General features: G+C 53.9%; 1 protein-coding gene across 3 annotated transcripts in view; it reads right to left on the bottom strand.

The window, feature by feature from the left end:
* CHST15 (carbohydrate sulfotransferase 15) overlaps positions 1-22,806 on the bottom strand; it is a 78,917-nt gene that overhangs the window by 12,168 nt on the left and 43,943 nt on the right. For all 3 annotated transcript variants that reach the window (XM_030334485.1, XM_030334487.1, XM_030334488.2), the window contains 4 exons: positions 20,419-21,483; positions 19,367-19,706; positions 17,493-17,639; positions 14,036-14,192 (listed from right to left, as the gene is read on the bottom strand). In XM_030334485.1, coding sequence (XP_030190345.1) covers positions 14,036-14,192; positions 17,493-17,639; positions 19,367-19,706; positions 20,419-20,964 — 1,190 coding nt within the window. In that variant the 5' untranslated portion in view covers positions 20,965-21,483. The remainder of the gene's footprint in view (positions 1-14,035; positions 14,193-17,492; positions 17,640-19,366; positions 19,707-20,418; positions 21,484-22,806) is intronic.

Genomic DNA, 22,806 nt, shown 5'->3' with positions numbered 1-22,806 from the left:
TCTTTGCCGCAACTTCTGAGCTGTGAGTTCCCACACCTTTTCCTGCTTTCCGCTTGCAAAGTCTTCATCTTCTTTTGTGTTTCAGAGATCCCTTCTTCATTCCTGCCTGGTGCGTTTCCAATGCCCACCCCCCAAGCAACCTCCCTGCTTCGCCCTTCACATGCACACCACCCCCCCCCCAGCCTGTGGGGAAACGGGGCTGACACAGATCGGCCCCCTGGCTCCAAGGACTCAGGTTCTCTCTCCCGTTAACGCCTTACTTTCCACCCTCCAACCTCTCTGACGTGGCTTCCCTCATTCCAGCAAGGGTGAGGGCGACTCAGTGAATCTGACAAGGACACGTGTCCTGCCAACGCACACCCCCACCCCGCGACGCGCCCCTGACACCCACACTCAACCACGCCCACCGGGGCGGAAACCACAGGGCCCCCATTGCAGGGGCCGGCCGCAAACGCTCCCCCCCCCCGGCACCCCTCCCCTCTAACTGCAGTCAAGGTTGGATGCACATGTGTTGACCGCAAGAGCATGGCTTCTTGGGGACCAGCTCTCCTCGGGCACTGGGCACGGTGCCTGTGACACGGCCCATTAGAATTCATCCACAGCCAGTGTCCACAGAGGACATCTCTGAGAAGTCCTGAGATGACTGGGATCTGCCCACCGATTGCCTGGAGTCTACACACACTCTGGAAAGGGAGAGTTTTGTAGACCTCGGCCTGCTCGCTCCAACTCTCCAGAAGGCCCTGTTTCCAGACTAGTCATTAGAGATGCTCAGGGACTAGTGAGTACATTCTCCCCCAGATCTGTGCCCACCCGAGCACATGTCCCAGGATGACACTCCATCTGCCGGTCACAGCGTCCCCAACAGCAGCTGTTCGTCGCGGCACCCGTCCCTGCAGGCCAGTCGTAGTATAACCTAGAGGCTGATGGGTAAGTGTCTACATCGGATTTGCATGGACCTCAAAGAGCAGTCGACCTGTACGTGCCAACGCGTTCCCTGTGGCCATGGGTCTGGTGGGGGTGTCCTTCCGGCTCACACACTTATCGGTCCTGCCGTATCACGGCCCAGCCCAAGAAACCACGTCCGTGAAAAGTAACAGACGCCTTTCAAACTCTCATCAAAATCTGCATATAATGGGAAATCTGAATTCCAGAGTTCCTACCATGGACTCCTACAGGAGTATCCAAATCCTTTGGTGGAGCTGGAATTCTATCACATAAATTACTGTCTACAAACCCAACCACTGGGTCAAGCTTTCCATACTGAGAATTGATTTTGTGGTAGTACCATTCCTCGTAGACACTTTGGCTCATAAATAAAACAAGAGTCCAGGGGCGCCCGGGGGGCTCCGTCGGGTTGAGTGTCCGACTTCGGCTCAGGTCATGATCTCACGGTTCGTGAGTTCGAGCCCCGCACTGGGCTCTGTGCTGGCAGCTCAGAGCCTGGAGCCCGCTTTGAATTCTGTGTCTCCCTCTCTCTCTGCTCCTCCCCTGCTCATGATCTGTTTCTCTCTCTCTCTCCTTCAAACAAACAAACAAAACCATTAAAAATAAGTAAGTAAAACAAGAGTCCCTACACCGGGCTCAATTTTAAACACAAAGCAACTTCATGAAGAATCTGCTGATTCCACAACAACTCTTTAGAGATCAAGAAGTAATCCCAGGGCATAAACTGGGACCTGTCCGAGGTGCCAACCAGGCCAGCCCAGCGCTGCTACGGGGCGGGGGCGGGGGACAGTGAGGGAGGATAGGACGACTGATTTTCATCTATTTGAGGGGAGGTGAAATGAACTCAGGACCCCATCTTCTGTGACTCAAGTTCACAGCCGGGCCGGGCCCACTTCCTCAGCAGAGTCTCTAGAGGGGGTGTCTCTGGCCCCTCAGTCCCCCCGGGAACCTGGACCTGCCCACAGAATGTGCGGGGGGCTCTGGGATCCCCTCGAGCCCACACGCTTGCCGGGAGGCGTACGAGTAACAATACATCCCTCACACTCCACTGTGTCACCAACAGCTGAGCAGAGACTTCACTCATCACAATGAATGGCCACCTCTCCTGTCTGGATTCTACAGATCCTCCCAAAATGTGTCCCCAGCACCTATGAATGGGATCTTATTTGGAAACAGGGTCTTTGCAGATGAACTTATGTCGAATGAAGATCTTGAGATGCGATCATCCTGGATGGAGGGTGGGTTGTAAATCCAATGACTGGTGTCCTTACAAAGGCGACAGAGACACGGGGGGGGGGGGGGGGAAGGCCACGTGAAGACACGGGGGGAGGCTGGAGGGATACTGCCGCGAGCCAGGGACCAGCAAGAGCTGCCAACCACCAGCAGCAGCTGGACACAGGCCTGGAACAGCCCCTCCCTTAGAACTCCCAGAAGGAACCCACCCTGGTGGCATGCGGAGTGTAGACTTCTAGCCTTCTGAACTGCCAGAGGGTAAATTCTCATTGCATTAAGCCCCCAGGTTTGTGGTAATTTGTTGCAACAGCCCCAGGAGACGCATGCAGGTTCTACCCCCCAATTCCCAGGAAGACTGAGGAGTTTTCTGCCTACACCTCTCTCCTACCCTGAGACCGCGGGAGAGTCCTGAGTGTACAGATGGATGAGAGCCACACGGTTCGCTTCCCTACAGAGATGTAAGCAAGAAGGCAAAGGAAAAGCATGAGCTCTAACTTTCAGGGGAGCCCTATCTGGATCCCCCGAAGAATCAGGCTCGTGCTTCCTAAGAATGTCAGCAATGATCAGTGCTATGATTTCCCCCACAGCCACTCTCTGGGGGAAAAGGGCCAGGCAGTGACCATACACGAGTGAAAGCCACTTGGATGGGTTAAAGCCATTCAGAAAATGTTGAGAAGGGCAGCAAATGTAGCAAGACTAAGTATCCAAGGGCTGGAGCGGACATTCTCACGTAACAATAGATAAACCTAAACATCCACATTTTGGTCTTTAAAATCAACTGTACAGGGGGCACCTGGGTGGCTCAGTCAGTGACTCGACCGACTTCCGCCTAGGTCATGATCTCACCATTCCCGAGTTCAAGCCCGGCATTGGGCTCTGTGCTGACAGCTCAGAGCCTGCAGCCTGTTTCAGATTCTCTGTCTTCCTCTGTCTTGGCCCCTCCCCTGCTAGTGCTCTGTCTCTCTGTCTCCCTCTCTCTCTCTCAAAAATAAAGAAACATTAAAAAAAAATTTTAAAACAACTGTACAATGATGAAGCAGGGGAGAGAGGCCAACAGGGTAAACACACAATAGGTTTAGCTGACATAAACTCATAACGAATCATCACAGAATTGCATGGACACTGATGCAAACCACAGGATGCATTAATAAAGGTATGGCACTAAAAATGTGGGAGGGTGTCACTCTGCACCAGCCTGGCCAGTTGGGATCCCAAAGGATGCTTGCTTTCAGGGCTGGGTGGCAAACGGTGAGGGGGAAGGAGCTGTTCCATCTGAAGAAGCAAGACTTAGCAGGAAGGACAACAGCTTCAATGGCTGAAAGGCCGTCCAGAGCGGGAAGGAAACCTGAACTGCACTCCTGGAGGGCAGACTGCCCAGGGGGTAGAAGGTTCAGGAACCAGCTTGAGACAAGGGGGAGGTCTCCAGCTGGGGCAGTCCAGCAGGAAGCGAGTGGCCCCAGCAGCAGGAACAGTCACGGCTGGCGGGGCCGAGGGCTCCGTGGCTGAGAGCCAGCTGCCCCGACACCCAGCCAGCCCCCTTGCATTGCAGGGGCCGCCAAGCCCCCTTCTGCTGAACCATCTAATTTTCTTACTCTTAAACCATCCCAAACAGATGGGTGTTACATTTGGCCAGGACCGTTTCCAAAAGCAATTCCAAATATAAGTCCAAATACATTCCAGGCCTTCTGTGCTATGGTTATTTTAGAAGGCTGCTGGGGCGGCCCCGTGACGGGGGGCCGGCTCTCCTGGAAGTGCGCTCGGCTCCTGCCTGTGTGGTGCGGGGGTCCCGGGACCCAGCACGGCCACGAGGGGGAGTGGGAGAGAATGTATGCGTGGGGGGTGGCTCCCCGAACCTAGTGCCTCTGGACGGGACTACATCTCTCCCTCTCGTGGGGGCAGAGGAATGGCCACCAAGGCCATCACTGAAGGCCCCGCCGTGTAAAACCGGGACGGTTATGCCCAGGCCAGTGCTGGATTCCTTCAACGACACCGAGCAGAGGTGGGTGGACGGATCGGCACAAAAACAGGGGCAGCCACTACTCCGTGGGCCGCTCCCACAGGCCGGGCTCCCGGGTGCTGTGGGCGTCAGCTCCCACGGTCCTCACGGCTTCCATCCCTGACGCGGCTGCCCTCAGCAGGCCCTGCGCCACACACTGCACACGTTTTCTCATTCCGCGTTCACAACCCGTCCCCCCGAGCCCCCCCTCCCGGCCTGAGCCACAGGCAGAGCGTCGTCACCCTGTCTTACGAGGAGAAGGCTGGCCTTCGGACAGGTCACACGGCCCCAGGGCCTTTGCGGCTGGGGCCCAAACGAACCCAGGTCTGCCTGGGCCCAGACAGAGCCCCCTGATCCCACAGGCCTCGGCCCATGGCCCGAGTTTAGGAGCCAATCCACCGGGGCGGGGGGGAGGGCCAGCCATCGGAGCCGATGGGTTCTGGGGTTCGTTTTGACGTTTGTGTTGTTTTAGGTGCCCAGTGACTGCAAAGCAGGAGTCAATTCCGTTACAGAACTACTTAAGCTCCCGGAAACAGAAAAGCAATTGTGACGTGTAACACAGCAGCCAACACACACTCAGGACAAAGATGAGCTTCGCTGTGACCATCGGGAAAAGCGAGTTTGCGGAGCGTCGCCTTGGGCATCATTCGGCAGCAACGACAAACAGGTGTTCAGGTGTTCCTTACGACGTCAGAGCTCGGGGCGCCTGGGCGGCTCGGTCAGTTGAGCGTCCGACCCTTGATTTCAGCTCACGTCATGAGCTCACGGTTTGGGAGATCGAACCCCGAGTCGGGCTCTGGGCTGAGAGCCCCTCTCTCTGCCCCTCCACTGCGCTTCTGCGTGCACGCGCGCTCTCTCTCGAAATAAACAAACATTGAAAACAACAATTTCAGAGCGCACGGAGTGATCTTTCGCCACTTGCATAAGCCGATGGTCATCGGCTGCTTGGCCTTAGTGGGTTTGGTGCTCACCGCCCTTTGTAAATGGAGACGTAATCCACGTCCTAACAACCCAGTAGTTCTTGGCACGCACACGACGCTGCGCCCATGCTGCCACCATCCACTTCCAGAAGGTTTTCGCCGCCCCCAGCAAGTCCCTGCTGCTTTTAACCCGTCCGTTCCCGGAGAGGCTCACGTCAGAAGTCACGGACATCCCCGGGCCCCCAAGGCACGCGACACTTCATCGGCTAGGTCTCGAGAGCCTGAGCCGTGCTGTCGGTCCCCGTCGAAGCGTCACGCTTCGGCCGTCTCAGAGGGCTGGGCTCTGGGAAGAGACCGGGGGCGGCTGCTGGGATGGTGGGCGGCCGGGGGCGGCTGCCGGCTCCTGGGCTGGCTCACCACCTGCAGGCCGTGCCGGCCCCGATTTCGCCGCATTCCCAGAGCGCCCGCCAGCCGGCTTCTCAGGGACCCGCAGGTGAACGTCCCATTTCCTCCACCAGGACCCCCCCGGGAGGTGGGCACATAACACTCTTGTCTTCTGCTTCACCCAACCCCCACCCCGGGCCTGCAGCCACCCAGAGGGGGATGACGAAAATGAAAAACCGAGAACCCCGTCACTGTTCTCCATCTGCTGGCGTCCAGATGCAAATCGCTGATCGATAACTTCCTGACCTCCGATACTGTGCCGTCAATAATGATCATGCGTATTTTTCCTACAAGGAAATAAAGGCCATTTGATGTGGCTGGGAAGCAGGCCCTTCCGTGTCGCCGAATCATGGGCTGTGCATTTCTCACCGCGAGGAACAATGAAGCAGGACTGGCCGGGCCAGCTCGTTTGGAGAACATGTCGAGAGTCACCTTAGGGCCATACACATGGGTGACACGGATGAGGCTCATTTTCTGCCAGAGGAGAACATCCACGTTTGGGCCCGAACGTGTCCACATGGATGCAAAATCTCCAGTTCACTGAGGTCATTTGGGCCTGTCTTCTCTTCCCCTCGGGCACGAGTAGGGTTCTGGGTCCAGAGCAGCCAGTCCTGGGTCCGTGGTAAATGCTCACGGAACAAAAGGCAGGACCTCGCAGAGGCAATACCAAACGTGCCTTTCATCTAATTGCTCAGCATGGTTGACAAAGCACTTGGACACAGTTTGCCAGTGACCCTGATCGTGGGTATCTGCTGGCAAGAAAGAAAAGAACGCGCAGTGGATCACTGGGCTGCCCCTGATTAAAGCAGTAGCGAAGCCAGGCCTGAATCCCAGGCTGGGGGACCCCCACCGCAGGGCGTGGCCACCGCCCCCCAGGGCTGGCCCGTGTGTGACAGGCGCCGTCTCCCCCTCCCCGCTTCAACTCGCCAGCCTCACTAATCCGAGGTCCCCGGACTGACCTGGCGGTCCAGAGGGGACTCGCCACCACCCCACCCCCATCCATCCTGGCCTGATGTGGGCACACGTCTCGCCTCGCAGCCTCTGCGGACTGGCTACAACGGGGCCCTTCTCCCCGGTGGCTCTCGCCCTCTGCAAACAACCCGTGTGGGAGCACGCAGGGCTGCCCACGCCTCTGTAAACATTTCCCAAAAACATAAACAGTGTCAAACACACAAGGAATTTTCAGCACGATGGTTTTTCTCTCACCGGTAACAAGACGGGGGCCTTCGCCAGGCGGTCAGTCCCGAACGGCCTTCAGAGCACCTTCACAAAGGCCCAAGCTGTCCTGGCCTGGGCCCGGCCGGCCCTCCCTCCCCACCGTGACATCCCCGGCCAACCCCCTCGGCCTCGGGCGGCTCACAGCTCAGCCCTACAAAAGTGAGCCCATGCCACATTTGGGGCTCACGAAAGGCAGGCCGAAACACCCCACAGACAGGTTCTGAGAAGCGAAATGCCTGAATCCACCAGGAAATTAACAGGCCACTGGGAGACACTGCACTACAATCCTCCTCGAGACTCCCGCTGATTTCTTCGTCCCCCAGAGTCTCAAAGACAAAGGCAAGAGTGCAGGCTGGAGGGAGGAAGAGGGCGTACCATCGATCTGCGGCTCTGAGGCCGCTGTCACGACCTCTCCGCTCTGACGGCCTCCCCCCCAACCCCCAGTCCCATCTCTTGCCCACAGGGGAGTCCTCCCCATTTCCCCTTAAGATAATCGACGTTAATAACTGACCCATCAGCGCTGGGCGACAGCCTGCTTTTCAATCCCCGTGCAGACGTGTTACGGAGAAAATACCACACATGACGCCAAAGCGCCAGCTCCCCGCTCCGGCCCGAGGACGTGTCTGTGGCACTAAGTCAGCGCTCCCAGGGACCTAGGGAAGTGGAACTGTTTGCGGGACATCTGAGTGGCGAGAGAAAGTCTCGTCTCAGGTCAAAAAGGGTGCCGGCAATCCCGCAGCGGCGGTCGGCACAGCTTCCCGCTAATCTGAGCTCCATGTCGCCCTGGGATCGGCATCTTAATCTCTCTGACGTGGGGTCCATGCCCTGAAGGCACCCATCAAAGACAGGGGACCTTACTGCTTCCAGAGCTTTGCAAAAGTGGGGAGTCACCCTGCTGATGGCTCACAGCCCAGTCCCGTCCAGGAAAGGCCCCGCCCCCCCCCATGGTTACGCTTCCCAGCACGGACAGGGGACAGCGGCTGGTGGCCGGGAGAGGCCTCGCTGGGGACAACTCTGAAGGGCCGTCCAAGCCACGGAGCTCGTGGTGGGGTCAGGGAGACCTCTGTGTGACTGCATCATGGTCCCAACCTCCGCTCTGCCTGTCTCCCCCCACCGCCGCCTCCCCCCCCTCCCCCGCCACCGGCTTGTCCCACAACGGGCCCCGTAAACCTCCTGCGTGCTCACTGCCGTCTCCAAGTTAAATCTGCATCCCAAGGACCAGCCTACGATAGGGAAGAAAGCCTGATTCCTCAAACCAACAGGGGCTCAAATCCAGCCTGGCCACACTACTAACCAGTTGACGGCGAACCCAGTAATGCAGCCCCACTGAGCCCACACACCTACTTGCCAAGCTCGAATGAGGCAATGCCTGAAAAGGGCTTAGCAGGTAGCCCAGCCTGAGTACGTGCTCAGTTAACGCTTTGGTCACTCAATTGAGGGCTGTCCCCGGCCCTTGCACTGGACATAGACTCCACGAAGGCAGACAAGGAGGACTTTGTTCTCTAACGTATGCCTGTTCAGGGAGTAAATGAGTGCTCAGTCTGGTCGTTGTCATTAGTTGCTACTACTGTGACCTAACAATAATAGCTAATAATTCCATAATATTTTGTATTTATCCAGCCCTGTTTAAATACGTTACATATATTAAGTCATTCTCACAACCCTAGAGATAGGACTATTTTCCCCCATTTCACCGATAAGGAAATGAGACACAGAGAGGTCAAGTAACCTGCTCAAAGCCACACAGCCAGTGAGTGGCAGAGCTGGGGTTCCGATTCCGACTATCTGGTCCCCCAGAGCTATGACTCTACAAGGCGACCCTGGTTTGCCACTCACCGCTCACACATCCTACCACCCGCTTTGCTGGGAGTAAGATCCATGAAACCAGCATTCCTGCCCCAAGGCTTAGCATCGCTCATTACTCTGTCCTAATGATCAACTGCATGTAAATGGATGCATTTCATTAAGTGTTTCATTCCTTCCCTTCCTAGGGCATCGTCCTAAATAGATTAATTATTGAACCACACTAGTGGGCTGTTTAAAAATCAGTTTAGGGGGGCCTGGTGGCCCAGTGGATTAAGCGTCTGACTCTTGATCTCCACTCAGGTCACGATCTCACGCCTCATGAGTTCGAGCCCCGTGTTGGGCTCTATGCTGACAGCACACAGAACCTCCTTGGGATTCTCTCTCTCCCTCTCTTCCAGCCCCTCCCATACACACGCACTCGCTCACTCTCTCTCTCTCTCAAAATAAATAAATAAACTTTAAAAAATCAATTTATACAAGCAGATGAAGAAAACAATGCCCCAGGTTCCCAGGCTCATGGTGCCTGGGTCAAAATCAAGTTCTCACTGTTAGCGGAGCTCTCCTTCCTGTTTGACTCGTCATCATAAAACAGGAAAACCAAGCATCCCTGTGGGGGTCGTTGCTGCACCCCGCATTAAAACTACATATAGAACGAAACCCAAAACAGAGACGTGGTAAAGTCCTTGAGAGATGCTGTGTGACCCTACCCTCCAAGTGTCCCCTGAGTGAACTACGTCCGAGGGGCCAGCACCTTCCAGCCATTCTGCACATGTAACGGAGGCCGTCTCCAAAAGATGAGGCAAACTCCACTGACCTCTTGCAGATGAAGAGGCAGGAGGCTAACGTGAGAGGCAGTGAAAAGAACGGTCTTTTCCACTTTAGCGTCAGATTAAATGAAGAAAATTCTGCTTTTTAATTAAGTAGGCCAATGTGGCCTAGAAATGCTTCACTTTTTTAAACCGTCATTATCTCTTACACAGAGAAACTTGCGACATGACGCCTGGCTGGCCCTTCTGGCCGCAAGCACCAGCCTACCCACTTTCCACTATTCCTCTGTTCTCCTCCAGAAGGGGGGAAATGGGCTAACTTACCATTTACATCTTTCTCTGGAAACTTAAACGTGATTGATTTGATGCTACCTGCAGTTCCAGTATTTTTAAACCCTCTACCTTGGATCAATTCTAGAAATAACGGCTAAATGTGACTCTGAAACTAGAAATAAAATCCACCCCTGCCCCCCGCCAATTTGTAGATGGAAAGAAAAGTTTAGCCTAATCCCACTGGCAGCAGGCAACCGCGGAACGTCCCCACGGAAGAGCGAGGTCGCGGGACGACCCAAGTGGGCTATTGGCCCAGGGCCCGGTTAGACTACAGGGAACAGGGCTCCAAGGGTGTGTTTCTTCGAGCGACCTGAACATTGAGTATCTATCATCCTTTCTGGCTGGGATGGCGAACGAGCCAGCCACTTAGGATAGGCCAAGAGCCACGGGTTTAAAAAAAGAAGAAATCCCTACTGTTGCATATTTTTTATAAATGCTTAAAAAGCAGCAAAACAGCTGTTGCTGTCAGTAGCCCACACAGAAAAGGTGCAGATGAACACACACTCCGCTGTGCGTGGGGGGGGCTCTGCCTCTGGATGGGGTATCACACCGGCAGCTTCTCTGCTGTTGGCTGCACGGCTGGGACCCAGGTCTCTGGGAGGATCAGACAGGGAAATGGAGGGCAGGTGTGCAGGGCAAAAATCCCTGTTCCTTGGCATTCAGAGCATGTAACCTCCTCCCTTCGAGTGTGGCCCGGACCTTGTAACTTGCTTCTAACCGACAGAGTATGTAAAGGTGATGGATGGACAGTCTAGCGATCAGATCATAAAAGACTGTGACTTCCGACTTGCTGGTTGACTCTCCCCTTGCTGGCTTTGATGAAGAAAGCAGCCCTGTTGGCAAGATCCAGCAGCAAGGCCTTGAGGGAAGCTTCTAGCCAGCAAAGAACGGACGCCCTCCCTCCAACAGCCCCTGAATCTGCCAACAACCGTGAAAGCTTGGAAGCAGAGCCTTCCCCGGTCAAGCCTTTGGATGAGACCCCACCATGGTCAAGCCCTGACTGTGGCCTTGAGAGCGAGCCCGAAGGAGAGGATGCAGTAAACCGGGTCAGGTTCTGACCCACAGAGACTGTGCAATAGTAAGTGTGTGGTGTTCTAAGCTGCTGACTTTGGGGATGAACTGTTATACGGCAGTCGATGCCGAATGCAGCAGGCGATTCAGTGACGGGGTTAGCCTCCTGATGCAGGCTGCCATGGCGGCATCGGGCCGTTCCCTCCTCGGCAGCCACCACGACATCCGCCACGAGAGAGGCAAGGCCTCACTTCTCCAAAAAAGTGCCAGCCCCCAGAGGGTAGGCACTGGATGGACCTTCATCTTTCACAGATATGTATATGCTCAGCCCCCAGCACCATGCCCAACATGTGGTCAGGGTTCGAGAAAGGACCAAATGGACCAACTCTTTCTGTTGAGGACCAGAAAGGCAAGAGTATTCACAATAAACAGAGTATTTGGGAGAGGGGAGGGGAGGGGAGGGGAGAGGAGAGGCGAGGAGAGGAGGGGAGAGAGGAGGCAAAACCTGGGACTACTTGAAATGGCCGTCTTGTGGCCCGTAAGTCTTGTAAAGGCAGGCCGACTTTTGGCTGGGTCTAGAGGCAAGTTGGGCAGGTCCTGCTTTGGCTCAGCTGTCTGAATCTGGGCAGCACCATGGCCCTCCCCACTGAGAGGCTCGCCTTATGGCACTTGTGTCCTCGGAGGTACAATCGAGAACTGCAGGAAGAAAGGGACGTGTTTAGGAAAGGTGATTCCACCCTCCCAACAAGAGAACCTGTGGTCTTTACCTTTGCTCTCACTGTTCTCCCTGCTCGCAAGGCTTCTTCCTCTCAACCACACTCCATCTCTGTCGACTTGCCAAACTCCTACTCAGCCTTCAAAACCCAGCCTGGCTTCAGCTCCTCCAGAGAAACTCTTCTAGACCTCCCCACTAGGAGCTCATTCCCTCTTCTGGGTCACTTCTCAGCCTCCCTCTTGCTCTGAAGTCACAGACCTTAACAACCACAGTCATGCCTGTCCTGCAACCAGCCGTGGGCTCCCATGCCCGGGGCCCAGGACGGGGCAGGCACACGCTGAACGAGACCAGACCCACACCACACCGGTCCCCACCCCTCTATGCCCAGGGAGTGACACGATGTCGCAGCGCTCACTCCCGTGGCCCCTGAGCCTGAGACACAGCGTGACCTCCCTCAGAATGAGGAACTAGGGAGAGTGACAGGAAGACATTCGGTGCACAGGAAGCATACTCTTGAGAGAATGTTCCAGCCTTGGGAGCTGCGGCTGGAGGCGGTCTGGGGGAGGAGGGCAGAGCAGCTGTGAAAACACCTCAGTGGGCGGTGAGGGGTCACTCAGTCATGGAGCCTTTCCTCCCGAGGCTGACAGTTACATAATCATGTCTACACGAGCGCACCTCCGGTTTGTGTCAACCGCTCTCCGGCTGGGGAGGAGGCTGGGCAGCCCACTCCCTGAGCAGAAGGGCCGATCCCTGCCTCCCAACTGTGGGAACCAGCAGGTAGGATGTGGCGAGCTGCTCCGAGGTCAGCGGCCGCCTCGGAACCAGACAGGGTGGCTTCCTGAGGAGAAGGACAGAACCAGAGTGGCGGCATCCGGGGCACAAAGATGTGCCTCGTGATGCAGCACGAGGAGGGCCTGCCGCAGCGCAGACAGAGGGGGACAAGCCAGCGCTCCTCTGACCAGGCCACGGTCAGAGCTGCAGGGGCCGTTTCGAGAGCTCCGCCAAAGGGACACAGAGATAAATGCAGGGAGTGACCAGGGCAGGACTTTAAGGCAAGTCTTCCTGGGGGCGAGAATGTGAAACAAAAGCAGCAGGTGTAAGACTGGATGTGAATTCGGTTGTGTACATACACACACACACACACACACACACACACACACACACACACATCTGCCTAGGTAAGCTGGTGGGAGACTATTGCTGCTTTTTATAACAGTTTTCTTTTATAGCTTTCCAGTGTATTTCCTAAAATTTCCACAACAAGCACATCTTATTGCTATCCCTGGCAAGGACACGAGGCCCCGGATGCATGCCATCCAAGAAACATATTAGGGGGATATTAGTTTCTACCGCAACCTGTGGGCCCGTGACTGCGGGATTTTTATTCTTTGGGATTTCTGAAAGCTCCAAGTCTGAAATCCTGGCTTCAGCAGGGCGGGTTCCCGCTGGGGGTGCTGAGTGAGGGGCTGTGCCAGACCCGTCGCCAGCTGCTGGCGGTGGTCGGCAATCCTAGGTGCTCCCGGGCCTGCGGACGCGTCACTCCAGTCTCCGCCTCTGCCATCACGTGGTGTCCTCCCTGTCCCTGTGTCCAAATTTCCTCTTCTCACAAGGGTATCAGCCACCGGATTAGGGGCCACCCGAGTCCAATAGAACCTCATTTTAACTCGAGTCCAGCCGCAAAGGCCCTGTTTTCAAGCAAGGTCACCCTCAGACGTATGGGGGCGGTTAGAACTTCAGCACCTGCTTGGGAGAGGCATAACCCCGCCCATAACAAGAGACGCGGAGCCCAAAGAAAAGCGAGACACCGAAGGCCCTGGCTGTTGTCTTCCAATGTGGCAGGCGCTGCCATGTGGGGAGAATGACACTTGGTCTGTGTGACTCTGTGGGGAAGCAGATCCAAAGTGCGGATACTCCTACAAGACAGATCCGGCTTCACAAGAGGAAGAATAGTCTCACGGAGCTGGACTGGTCATCACAGGGCTCGGGGACTCCCACTCCAGGATCCTGGACCAGCCTGCAGGCCCCTCGTCTCTGATGTGGTGATACTACGGGGACCGCTGGGCTAAGTGTCCCAGAAGCCCTGAGCTTCCGCCGTCCACGCAGGCTTTGGTGCGATCGGAGCATCGCCAGTGCCGGCCCAGCCCCGCCGTTCAGTATCACGCCAGCTGCGCCTCGGTCACACGGGGCGACCCCGGCTTTCTACAACAAAGCAGCCCTGCCCGTCATTTTTCTTCCTTTTGGTCTTTTGAGGAAAGCTGGAGACGGAACACTCAGCGGAGCTGACGGGGTCGTGACACAAGGAATCGCGGGAGCTAAAGCGCTCGGCAAACCCCGACGCCCCTGATTCCAAGGGGGTTTCACGTGCCCTGACGGTACCCAAGGAAGGGCCCACGTCCCCGGGCCAGAGGCGGAAGGCCCAAAGACCGTGGTCAGACTGTCTAAGAAAACAATCCACAATTTGTTTAGACCCAAGGAAGACTGCACCAAGAATAACATTTACACAAGAAAGAGCAGTAAAGTTGCAAGTTAAGCTTGTTTATTTAAAAAAAAAAAAAAAAAAAAAGAGGCAAGATCTTGCTCATGACGAGAAGGCGGGTCTTTAAAACTGCCTCTTCACCCCCAAATGCACGAAACCCAAACCGCTCACCTCTCCACGGGGTCCCTGAGCATGACAATCAGTTTTGCGTCTGGCTGAAAGGCATGGATGAAGTCCTGGGTCAGAAAGGGCGGCTCTCCATCTGTGCTGTTGTCGTAGAAGAACGTCCAGGCGTTGTTGTCCCACATGGTGGACGCGCTGGCCTCCCCTAGAAACAGAGAACGCCGCAAATGAGCGGTGCTGAGTTAGGGGCTCCCGCGGGGCAGCCTGTGCTAGGGGCCAAACTGGGCTCTGATCGATGCCTTCCCCTCAACCAGCCATGATGGGTGAGCTGGTCCACCACCACCGGCGCAAGGGACTCCAGGAAGAGTCACGACCCTCTGCCACGGCGACTTCCCCCGCTTCCCCCCAAAGGCCTCCATCTGGAAATCCAGGTGATCTAGGCACCACGGAGCATCCGCTCCCTCCCAGCTCTTCTCCAGGATGTGCCAAAAAAAACCCTCTGCCAGCATCTGGCCTCCCAATTTCACGATGTTTGACTCTGCTCACGGCACACAGCTCTGTGGCATTGGAAGGGCCCGCTGAGAATGTACTAGATCGTTTCCTTCCCCAAGTGCCAGGGATGGAAGAGTAGTTTAGGGAAACGGAGCCTCTTCAGGAAATTAGATGGCAACCAGCATCAGATTTTTTTGTTCGATCACAACGGCCGGTCCGGGGCACTCTCTGAGACCAAACAAGAGGAAGGCTTTTTGCGGGAAGGCTCACGGGACCTCGGTCTCAGGTGCTGCGTCCGACGGGCCCGCCACCCCATCGCCCCGCACACAGCTAGCATTCACTCAGTACTGACTGGGTAGACGGCCCGCCGGCCCGGCCCTGGTTTTACGATGGTCCGCACGGACGGAGGAGGAAACGTTCAACACGCATTCTAAAACGGGGAGGAGGCCAAGGCACGCACATTTCCGCGTCTCCCTCTCCGACACTTGAACCACTTCCCTGACGTTTTTTTTCTTTTTAGCAGAGTCTTCAGAGATTTAAGAAGAGACGCAAATCGATCCATTACATACCAATTCAATTTCCCGACATTTTACATGGGTACTTGATACATCTCAAAGTCACTTATTCAGGGAAAATCTGAGCCAAAAGACGAGTTTCTTTGATCGGGGATGAGTGCGTCACAAAGATGCAGGGAGTTGGCAGGGCCCTGGCTCTTCTAGGATGTTCAGTCACATCCAGGTGAGCATTTCTGTGCTGGTCTTTCCTCTCTTTCAAGATAATACCGTAGAATACGGGCAAGGCACGCCCGTCAGAAGTCCTTTGAACACTCTACTCACAACGAATATGAGAATATTACAACAAGGGAAGTATCTAAAACCAAAGTGGCACAAATTCGGTCAGATCTCATACATAAACCAGCTCTGCAACCAGAGAAACGTCTGTCCCTCCACCCGTCTGTCCGTCCGTCCATCCATCCATCCATCCAGAAAACATTCATCTAGTGTCTCAAAGTGCCTGGCAGTGTGCTTGGCATTAGGGATAGAGAAAGGAAATGGGACAGACAATCCCCTGCCTTCTCCTCTCTTACAATCTAGGGGAAGACTCCATCAACAACTCCACCAACAGATCCCCAGTTGAGCACTTTGTCAGGGCAGAGCAGGGGGCCGTGACAGCAGAGGGAGGGGCCTGCCTTTCCGTGTGTCTGGAGCCCCACCCCCGCGAATCTGGTCACTGGAATCCCTTGTGACTCCAGCCATTGGCCCAGACCACTGAGGAAAGGCTCTCTCTGACCCGTGAGCAGGGGAAGCAGAACTGAATCACATTTCAGGGCTCGCGGGAGCCAGAACGGATCTGGTCCCAGAACTGCATCTGTCCCATGGTGCAGATGTGCCGACTAAAGCTCAGGAACGCCAAGACCGACTCGTCACACGTCTCGGAGCCGGCTGGTGGCACAGGCAGGCCTCAGCCGCCAGCTTTCCACCTGCCTCTCCACTACCCTGAAACTCATCAAACTCTGTTCTAGGTAAGTATCAGAGCAGCAAACTTTTTCCTTAATTTTCCTTTTTAAATCTGGAAGTAAAATGAGAAAACCACACTAAGGCTTTCCTTTTTCATTCATTATCTTAGGCTCTATTTCCTAGCCCTAGGATGTGTATTTTTAGCTCTTTCATAAGAACATGAGATTCTCCCAGAGGCATACGGTGTAGGAGTCACAATCAAATATTAATTAGACTTGTGAGCTGAGGTGTGTGGACCCAAGGCTGCAAGAAAACAGCTAGTAGCCAATTCGCACTACTGGGGTGGGGGGCGGGGGGGGGGTGTATGATCTCATCTGGCTCTCAGAACTTGATGTGAGTTAAAAAACCATAAATAAGTCAGAGCTTAGGCGTGTAAGTCTATCTCCTTGGACAGGAGAGTCAAAAGCAAGGCCATGTTTCAAATGGTTGATTACAATTCCTCTGAGTGGCTAAAAGATTCCTTGAGTTTGGAGAATCAAAATATAACACGTTTAGGAATGCTAAAAAAAGAAAAAAAACAGATTGCTGCCTTAGGTAACCAATTGAAGCAAAATATGTGATTAGGTTTCTCTCTTTCAGAAGAGGTAAGTGGATAAATGTCTTCTCCTAAGCTGAATCCAATACAAAGAGCGGGTAGACAGGTTTTTTTTTTTATAAAACGTCCTTGTGAATTAAAAAAAAAAGTGATTATTAATCAAACCACCTCATTGTGAATGTCTAAAGGCATTAAGTTGATAAGGGCTAGGCTTTCTCAACAGCAATCAGTCACCAACAAGATGTTAGGGCTGCATCTGCTTCAGGAAGAGACTGCGTCCCTCTCTACCGGGCCCCAGTGGCCAGGGACTACAAAAGCCACAATATTAAATCGACTCATTGGTTATCGGCGATTACGATGCCCCATCCAAACTTAGATCAGTACTAAGCGTGTGCGCTTAGTTTAAATGAAGACAAAGAAACGTCAACTTAAAAAAAAAAAAAGACAAAAACGTTTCCGGTACACTGGAGTCCGCACAGAACTAAAAAAGCCTACTAAACGTTGCTGCTTGGGGCGCCTGGGTGGCTCAGTCGGTTAAGCATCCGACTTCGGCTCAGGTCATGATCTGACAGTCCGTGAGTTCGAGCACCGCGTCGGGCTCTGTGCTGACAGCTCAGAGCCTGGAGCCCGTTTCAGATTCTGTGTCTCCCTCTCTCTCTCTGTCCCTCCCCTGTTCCTGCTCTATCTCTCTCTGTCTCAAAAATAAATAAAAGTTAAAAAAAAAAATCTAAGCGTCACTGCTTTACGGAAATCGCGTAAGCGACGTCAACGTTTCACGGAGGGGTGAGACCGACGGCCAGGTCGGGAAGTGCACCTTCAACAGAGGTGGCCGGCGTCAGGCAAATGTTCCCGGCGGGCAGAGCAAAAGCTGGGCCAGCGTCAGGGCAGAAGGGGCCCGGGGGGAATGGGGGCCCAGCCCGGGGCGGGAGTGGCCCCGGTGGGAGCTGCCCAGAAGCCGTACCGATAATGATCCTAGTCATCCTGCTCTGTTCCTCTGCAGAGCTGGCCTGCAGTCCTTGATGAATCTGGTGTGCGGCCAGGTCAAAGAGGTCCAGGTAATCTTCCACGGGGTAGCGGTCCCGAAGCCCATCTCTCAGGCGGACGATTCCTACGAGAACCAAGAAGCCCGCGTTACTGAGAACGAAACTGTCAACGGCCGGACGGTGGCCTCCTGGGAAGTAACCAGAGAGGGATACGAAGGCCCGGGGGCCCACCGGAGTAAGCTGCAGGAGGGGGCTCACGAGAAGGACGCCTGCAAACTGGCCGTCCTCTTTAATCCGTGCACGCTTCAGGGAGCGGAAGGCCACCATTCAGCCCCAAGAGGCAGCTTCAAGGACAGCCCGCCTGTTCGAGATCTATAAAAGCATCTGCTTGGAGGGCCAGAGACTTGGGGGCTGGTCACCACGTGCGCCAGACGGGCCCTAGGGTGGCTGAGCAGCGATGGCGTCCAGAAGGCACGTGCTGAATCAGACAGAAAAGGGAGTTTTTTAATCTGAGTTTCTGTTTCTGGCCTGTGGGATCAGGCAGCTTGTCCGTCTGCCTCAACAGTCCCGGGACAAACGCTCGGTTGAACCCACGAGTCATTCCGGCATCGACCCACGCAGCCCGACTGTGCCCCCTGCCTTAAAAGCGGGTAAATTTCACGTAGAAATATGTTAACAGCACACTGTCCCAAACCACAACCATCAGGGTTAACGGAAAGCAGAGAGAAAACACCCGTGTGCAAAACAGCAAGAGGTTCAAGGAGACCCTGGGGATCGGATTCCAGAAGCATGTTCCTGGGCTTCCCTCTTCCCTGCCAGTGGGAGGCTGGGTTTCATCAGGGCAAACGGTGAGCTGTGCAGGGAGATCACGCTATGTGAAACCGTGGCTCCCATAGCCGCTGCTGCCAAACCACAAAAGACACATTTACGCTTCTGTTCATCCGCTCCGGGAAGGACATCAAAAGTATGAAGTCAGTTTGTCAGGATACAAACAGGACTTGGCCGAAACTCAGGTTCTACTAAGGAAAACTTTAAAGATTCCCTTCTAAGCAACCTGGGTCCTTTGCCTGAAACACGCCCTCGAGTCCCACCCGAGCTCTGACATTTGTCAAAGTGACCAAACATCTCCTGGCAGAAGGGAAAAAGGTTAAGAGGAAACAGTGACATGAGGGCTGCAGGGTGGCTCCGGCTGGGTGGGGGCGGTATCCACGGTCACCCCTGTGGCAAAGGGGTGCTGCGAGCAAGGTCGCCCGGAATTATCTCGAGGTGATGTTCACTCTGAACTTGAGGCAGACAGATGGAGCAGGTCTGAGCAAGTTAGGCCCGAAGCAGCTCGATGACGTGTTCATGGTCCCGGGAGAAGCCAGCCAGAAGCTCAAACTTCACCCGGCGTGGCAGCCTTTGTAGTGTTCCCCAGGCAGGGGGGTGCTGGGGGCGGGAGGAGCTCTGGCAGGAACGGTGCAGAGCCGGGGGCAGACAGCCCCAGAAATACGCCCACCTGGCACTTAACCACTCACCGCTGGCAGGTGTACCAAAGCTCTTCAGAACAAGAGCAGCTGCTGATTCTGCACCCTTCCCCTTGCCCTGCATACAGCCGGCACTCAATAAATGCTCCCTTGGTGACTGGGAGCTGGGTTCCAGCCCCACTGGAGGTTTGAGTGGGGGCGGCCCTGGATTAGCGAACTGTCTGCTCCCTGCGACTCGGGGACCTGCCCACCCTCCCTGGCGGGGCCTAGCACCACGGGACCTGCGATGGGAGCCGGAAACCACTTTAGGAGGAAGGCGGGAGGCGGGGACAGGAAGAAGCGCGCAGGCGCAGGCCCCTCCCCTCGCGGCGGCAGCTGGCGCTCACCAAAGCGCTTCCGGGTCCACCAGTGGGGCTCCTTGATGGCGGAGAATTTGACTTCCGGGTGCAGCCGGAGGCGGTCGTAGAGGTCGGTGGTGCCACACTTGGGCTGCCCGATGATGTAGAAGCGCGGCAGGCAGCGGAGGCGGAAGTGCTTCCCGCTGGCGTGCGACAGGTGGCCCCAGAAGGCCTTGCGCAGGGCGTCGAAGGTGGAGCGGAAGCGCTTGGAGTAGAGCACGTAGGAGTTGGTCAGGTAGGGGTCGGTGGTGTTCCTACCCGTGAACTCCTCGTACCAGCAGGGGCTCTTGCTATTTGGAAGAAATTTATTGGGGATTACCGAAAACATCTGCAACGAAAAAGAGAAAAAGGGAGAGACACACGGAGGGGGGACAATTAGCAAGAACGCGTTCTAACCGCGATGTGATCATGCCCTAACCCTCACTACAGTGTTCGCGTTTCAACTGTTATGTGACAATGGCTAAGCACGAAAATAAAGCAAAACTTGGTAAATAGCCAAGGCCATGTTTTCTCCTTAGACCAAAATAAAACTAGAATTTGGAGAGAACGAAGATAAAAGCTTACTCAAAATCCATTCTACCATGATTTATCTTTCTTTTCTCTCACACGCGCGCACAGCAATCTAATTAAATTTCACAGTTGGAATCTTTTTACTAGTTGTGTATTTAAGTGACCATTAGGGACAAAAATACTAATTAGGACACAATAGACACAGGATTCTGGTGATCTACAAAAGCAACTTGGACCACCATGGCCGCGTTTCAAGTCCTGCGATGAAATTATGAGAAGGGGAGGCCCTTCTGGTATTTCTAGCTTCGCCCTTCAGTACTTCGAATTTCCTCCTTGGTGTAAACATCGTGAACGGACAGCCCTCTCCCAGTGCACTCTGATCTGTGAGGCCGTCAAATTATCCTTGTTACACATGAGAACATTTTTTTTCCGTCATTTTTCTTCCTGTGTTCCCAAAGATGGCCACAGAAAAGGAAGCATCTATTTTTAAAACTCAATCAATCAATGGAGATTAGCACAAGGCTACTCACGTGCAATTCCTGCTTCTTGAGATCTTCTAGGTCTGGGAGCTGCCTGGTTGTGAACTCTATCCTGGCTGTGATGCTGTTGATAATTAATTTAATGCTTGGGTAGTCTTTCACGTACGAAATATTATTTACAGAGGGTTGGTGATGATGCTCTTTCGTGTCACTCGGGTTTTCACCGTCCATCAAGCTGGGATTGCTGGGGAAGGCTCCATAATGGAAAGGTGAGGAGATCAGAAGCTCTTGGTGGGCCCCAGAAAGGATGTAAGATGCCATCACCAAGGTCATGATCATCAATCCAAAAACCAGGCTACATCGCTTCCCCTTCTTGAAGCGCAGAAACCTGCCCCAGCTCTCATTGCCCTCAGCCCTCACCTCGAGAACAGCAAGCAAGTTCATCTGCTTACCGTCCACACGAAGCACAATTTTGTTCTCTCCTTTGCACGCGGGGCACTCCAGGTGACTGTGAAGGGGGCCTCCTCCGCAGCCAACCTGCTGTTTGTGCTCGTTGTTGGGCAACAACTGTATGCAGCAATTAATGCAGTGCCTCATGGTAATGCCCTTGGACTGCTGGCCCACAGAGCCATGGGAGAGCCCCTGCGGAGCCCAGATGCATGCAAGTCGCGCTGGAACACTTTTTAAGGATGTCTTCTGGTTACGGAAGATGGTTTTAAGGCACGAGCAACGGAAACAAATATAAAAATGAGCAGGAGCCAAAGCACTAGACAATGAGGAAGTGCCTTCTTTGGTTCGACTCTGAAAGACAACAAAAAGAAGCGATCTCCAACTGTCATGTCCTGTAAGAGCCGCTGAAACCTCAGAAAAATCCCCAAGTCTGGGAACAATTCTGCCTGCCCTTCAGGTTTTTCCCATGGCACAGGATGAAGGGGAAGAATTCTCGCTGGAGAACACGGAAACTTCCAAGGGATGAGAAGAGATCATGGTCTCAGTGAGGGATGGGTTGGCATTCCATCCTTGGAGACGCCCGTGAAGATTTCTTCTTTTACATCTCGTGTTCCTTTCAAATGTTTCCTCTTCGGGGGGAGCAGAACCTTTAAAACGTCAGACCGCCTAAACAACAGAGAAAAGAGGTGTTAGTACCTTACGCGATGATCGCAGTAACCCTGGGATCATCTTCCGAGGAGAGAAGCTCTTTTCCACTCCTGTGTTTCAGCCAGTCTGCTCCGTCGCCAGCAAGTCATAGAAAATCACACAGGATAAAAGGAGACCTTTCAGGTCCTCAGTGCTTGGCTTTGGGGTTCAAGCTCTGCCACCAAATGTGGCTCCGCATATATCCTCTAGTGTCCCAGCCACACCACAGCCAAGTACCAGATCCCCAAATCTCAGGAGTTCACAGTCATTCTCGGATGCATGCAGGGTCAGTGACTGTTTGGACATATCCGTGCTTTTAAATCAACAAAATACCCGAGAAGCAGCCTGGTTAGGAAGAGGCGCGTGCAGAGATAATATGTTTTTTTTCTCTCCCAATAGCACCAAGAGTCTCTTACCGAGATCTAACCTTTATTACCAGTTTAGGAGGCAAAAGTTAATGAAAATTTAGAAACACTGAAATGATTCTCTCCTTCAGTAGAGTGTATCATATAAAAAAAAAAAAAAACCATTTGACTTTAAGTTATTAAGCAATTAAATCCAACGTGCAGTATTCTCCTGAGTAACATAACACTCAGACCCTGAAATCATTTTTCACTTTCATCATCCTGGGGAAAACATGATTCTTAAAAATCCATTAACAGAATTCTGTGGTTATAAAATAGATTGTTGCCCAAATGACACTTCTTTGTAGATGTTGTAAAAAGAGCAAAAAAGGAGGCTTAGTTTCCAATAATGGTAGACCGCCGTGAACTAGCTGTGTGGCCCTGAGTAAGCCACGTGACCTGTCCAAGCTTTGCCACCCTCCCTAGTAAAATTAGGGCAAGAGTATCTCCCTTACGAGCTTGTTGCAAGTACCAAGTTAGTTAACGCACACCAAGAGTTTGCAGAATGCCTACACATAGTTGGCCTCCCCTAAAAGGTAGGCAACATGAAGACGTGTCATCAGTGACCATTACTATTAGGACTTTTCATGGTCAGTGAAGGCCAAGGACATTTGAAGTGGAATCAAAGACGGGAAATCCCAGCACGTTATTTTTCCTTAGCTCTTGAGAATGAATTACCCCAAAGGGCAGTGGACTCCCCTCCGACCCGGCACACACGCATACAGCCCTCAAACAATCCTACCTGTCAAGGCGGGATTAACTAACCCTCCATTAAAGCCGCCTTGTATTGGCTGGAAGGCTGAACAAGGAGAACTCACCGGCAGAAACCTTCCCTTCCCTTGAACCCAAAGGCCCACACCTTATCAAAGTATGTGGACCGAGCAATAGCCAAGCAACG

Source organism: Lynx canadensis, chromosome D2 (assembly GCF_007474595.2).
Source record: "Lynx canadensis isolate LIC74 chromosome D2, mLynCan4.pri.v2, whole genome shotgun sequence".
Lineage (NCBI taxonomy): Eukaryota > Metazoa > Chordata > Mammalia > Carnivora > Felidae > Lynx > Lynx canadensis.
The sequence above is the reverse complement of the archived record's forward strand: the minus strand, read 5'-3'. Positions and strand labels throughout refer to the sequence as shown.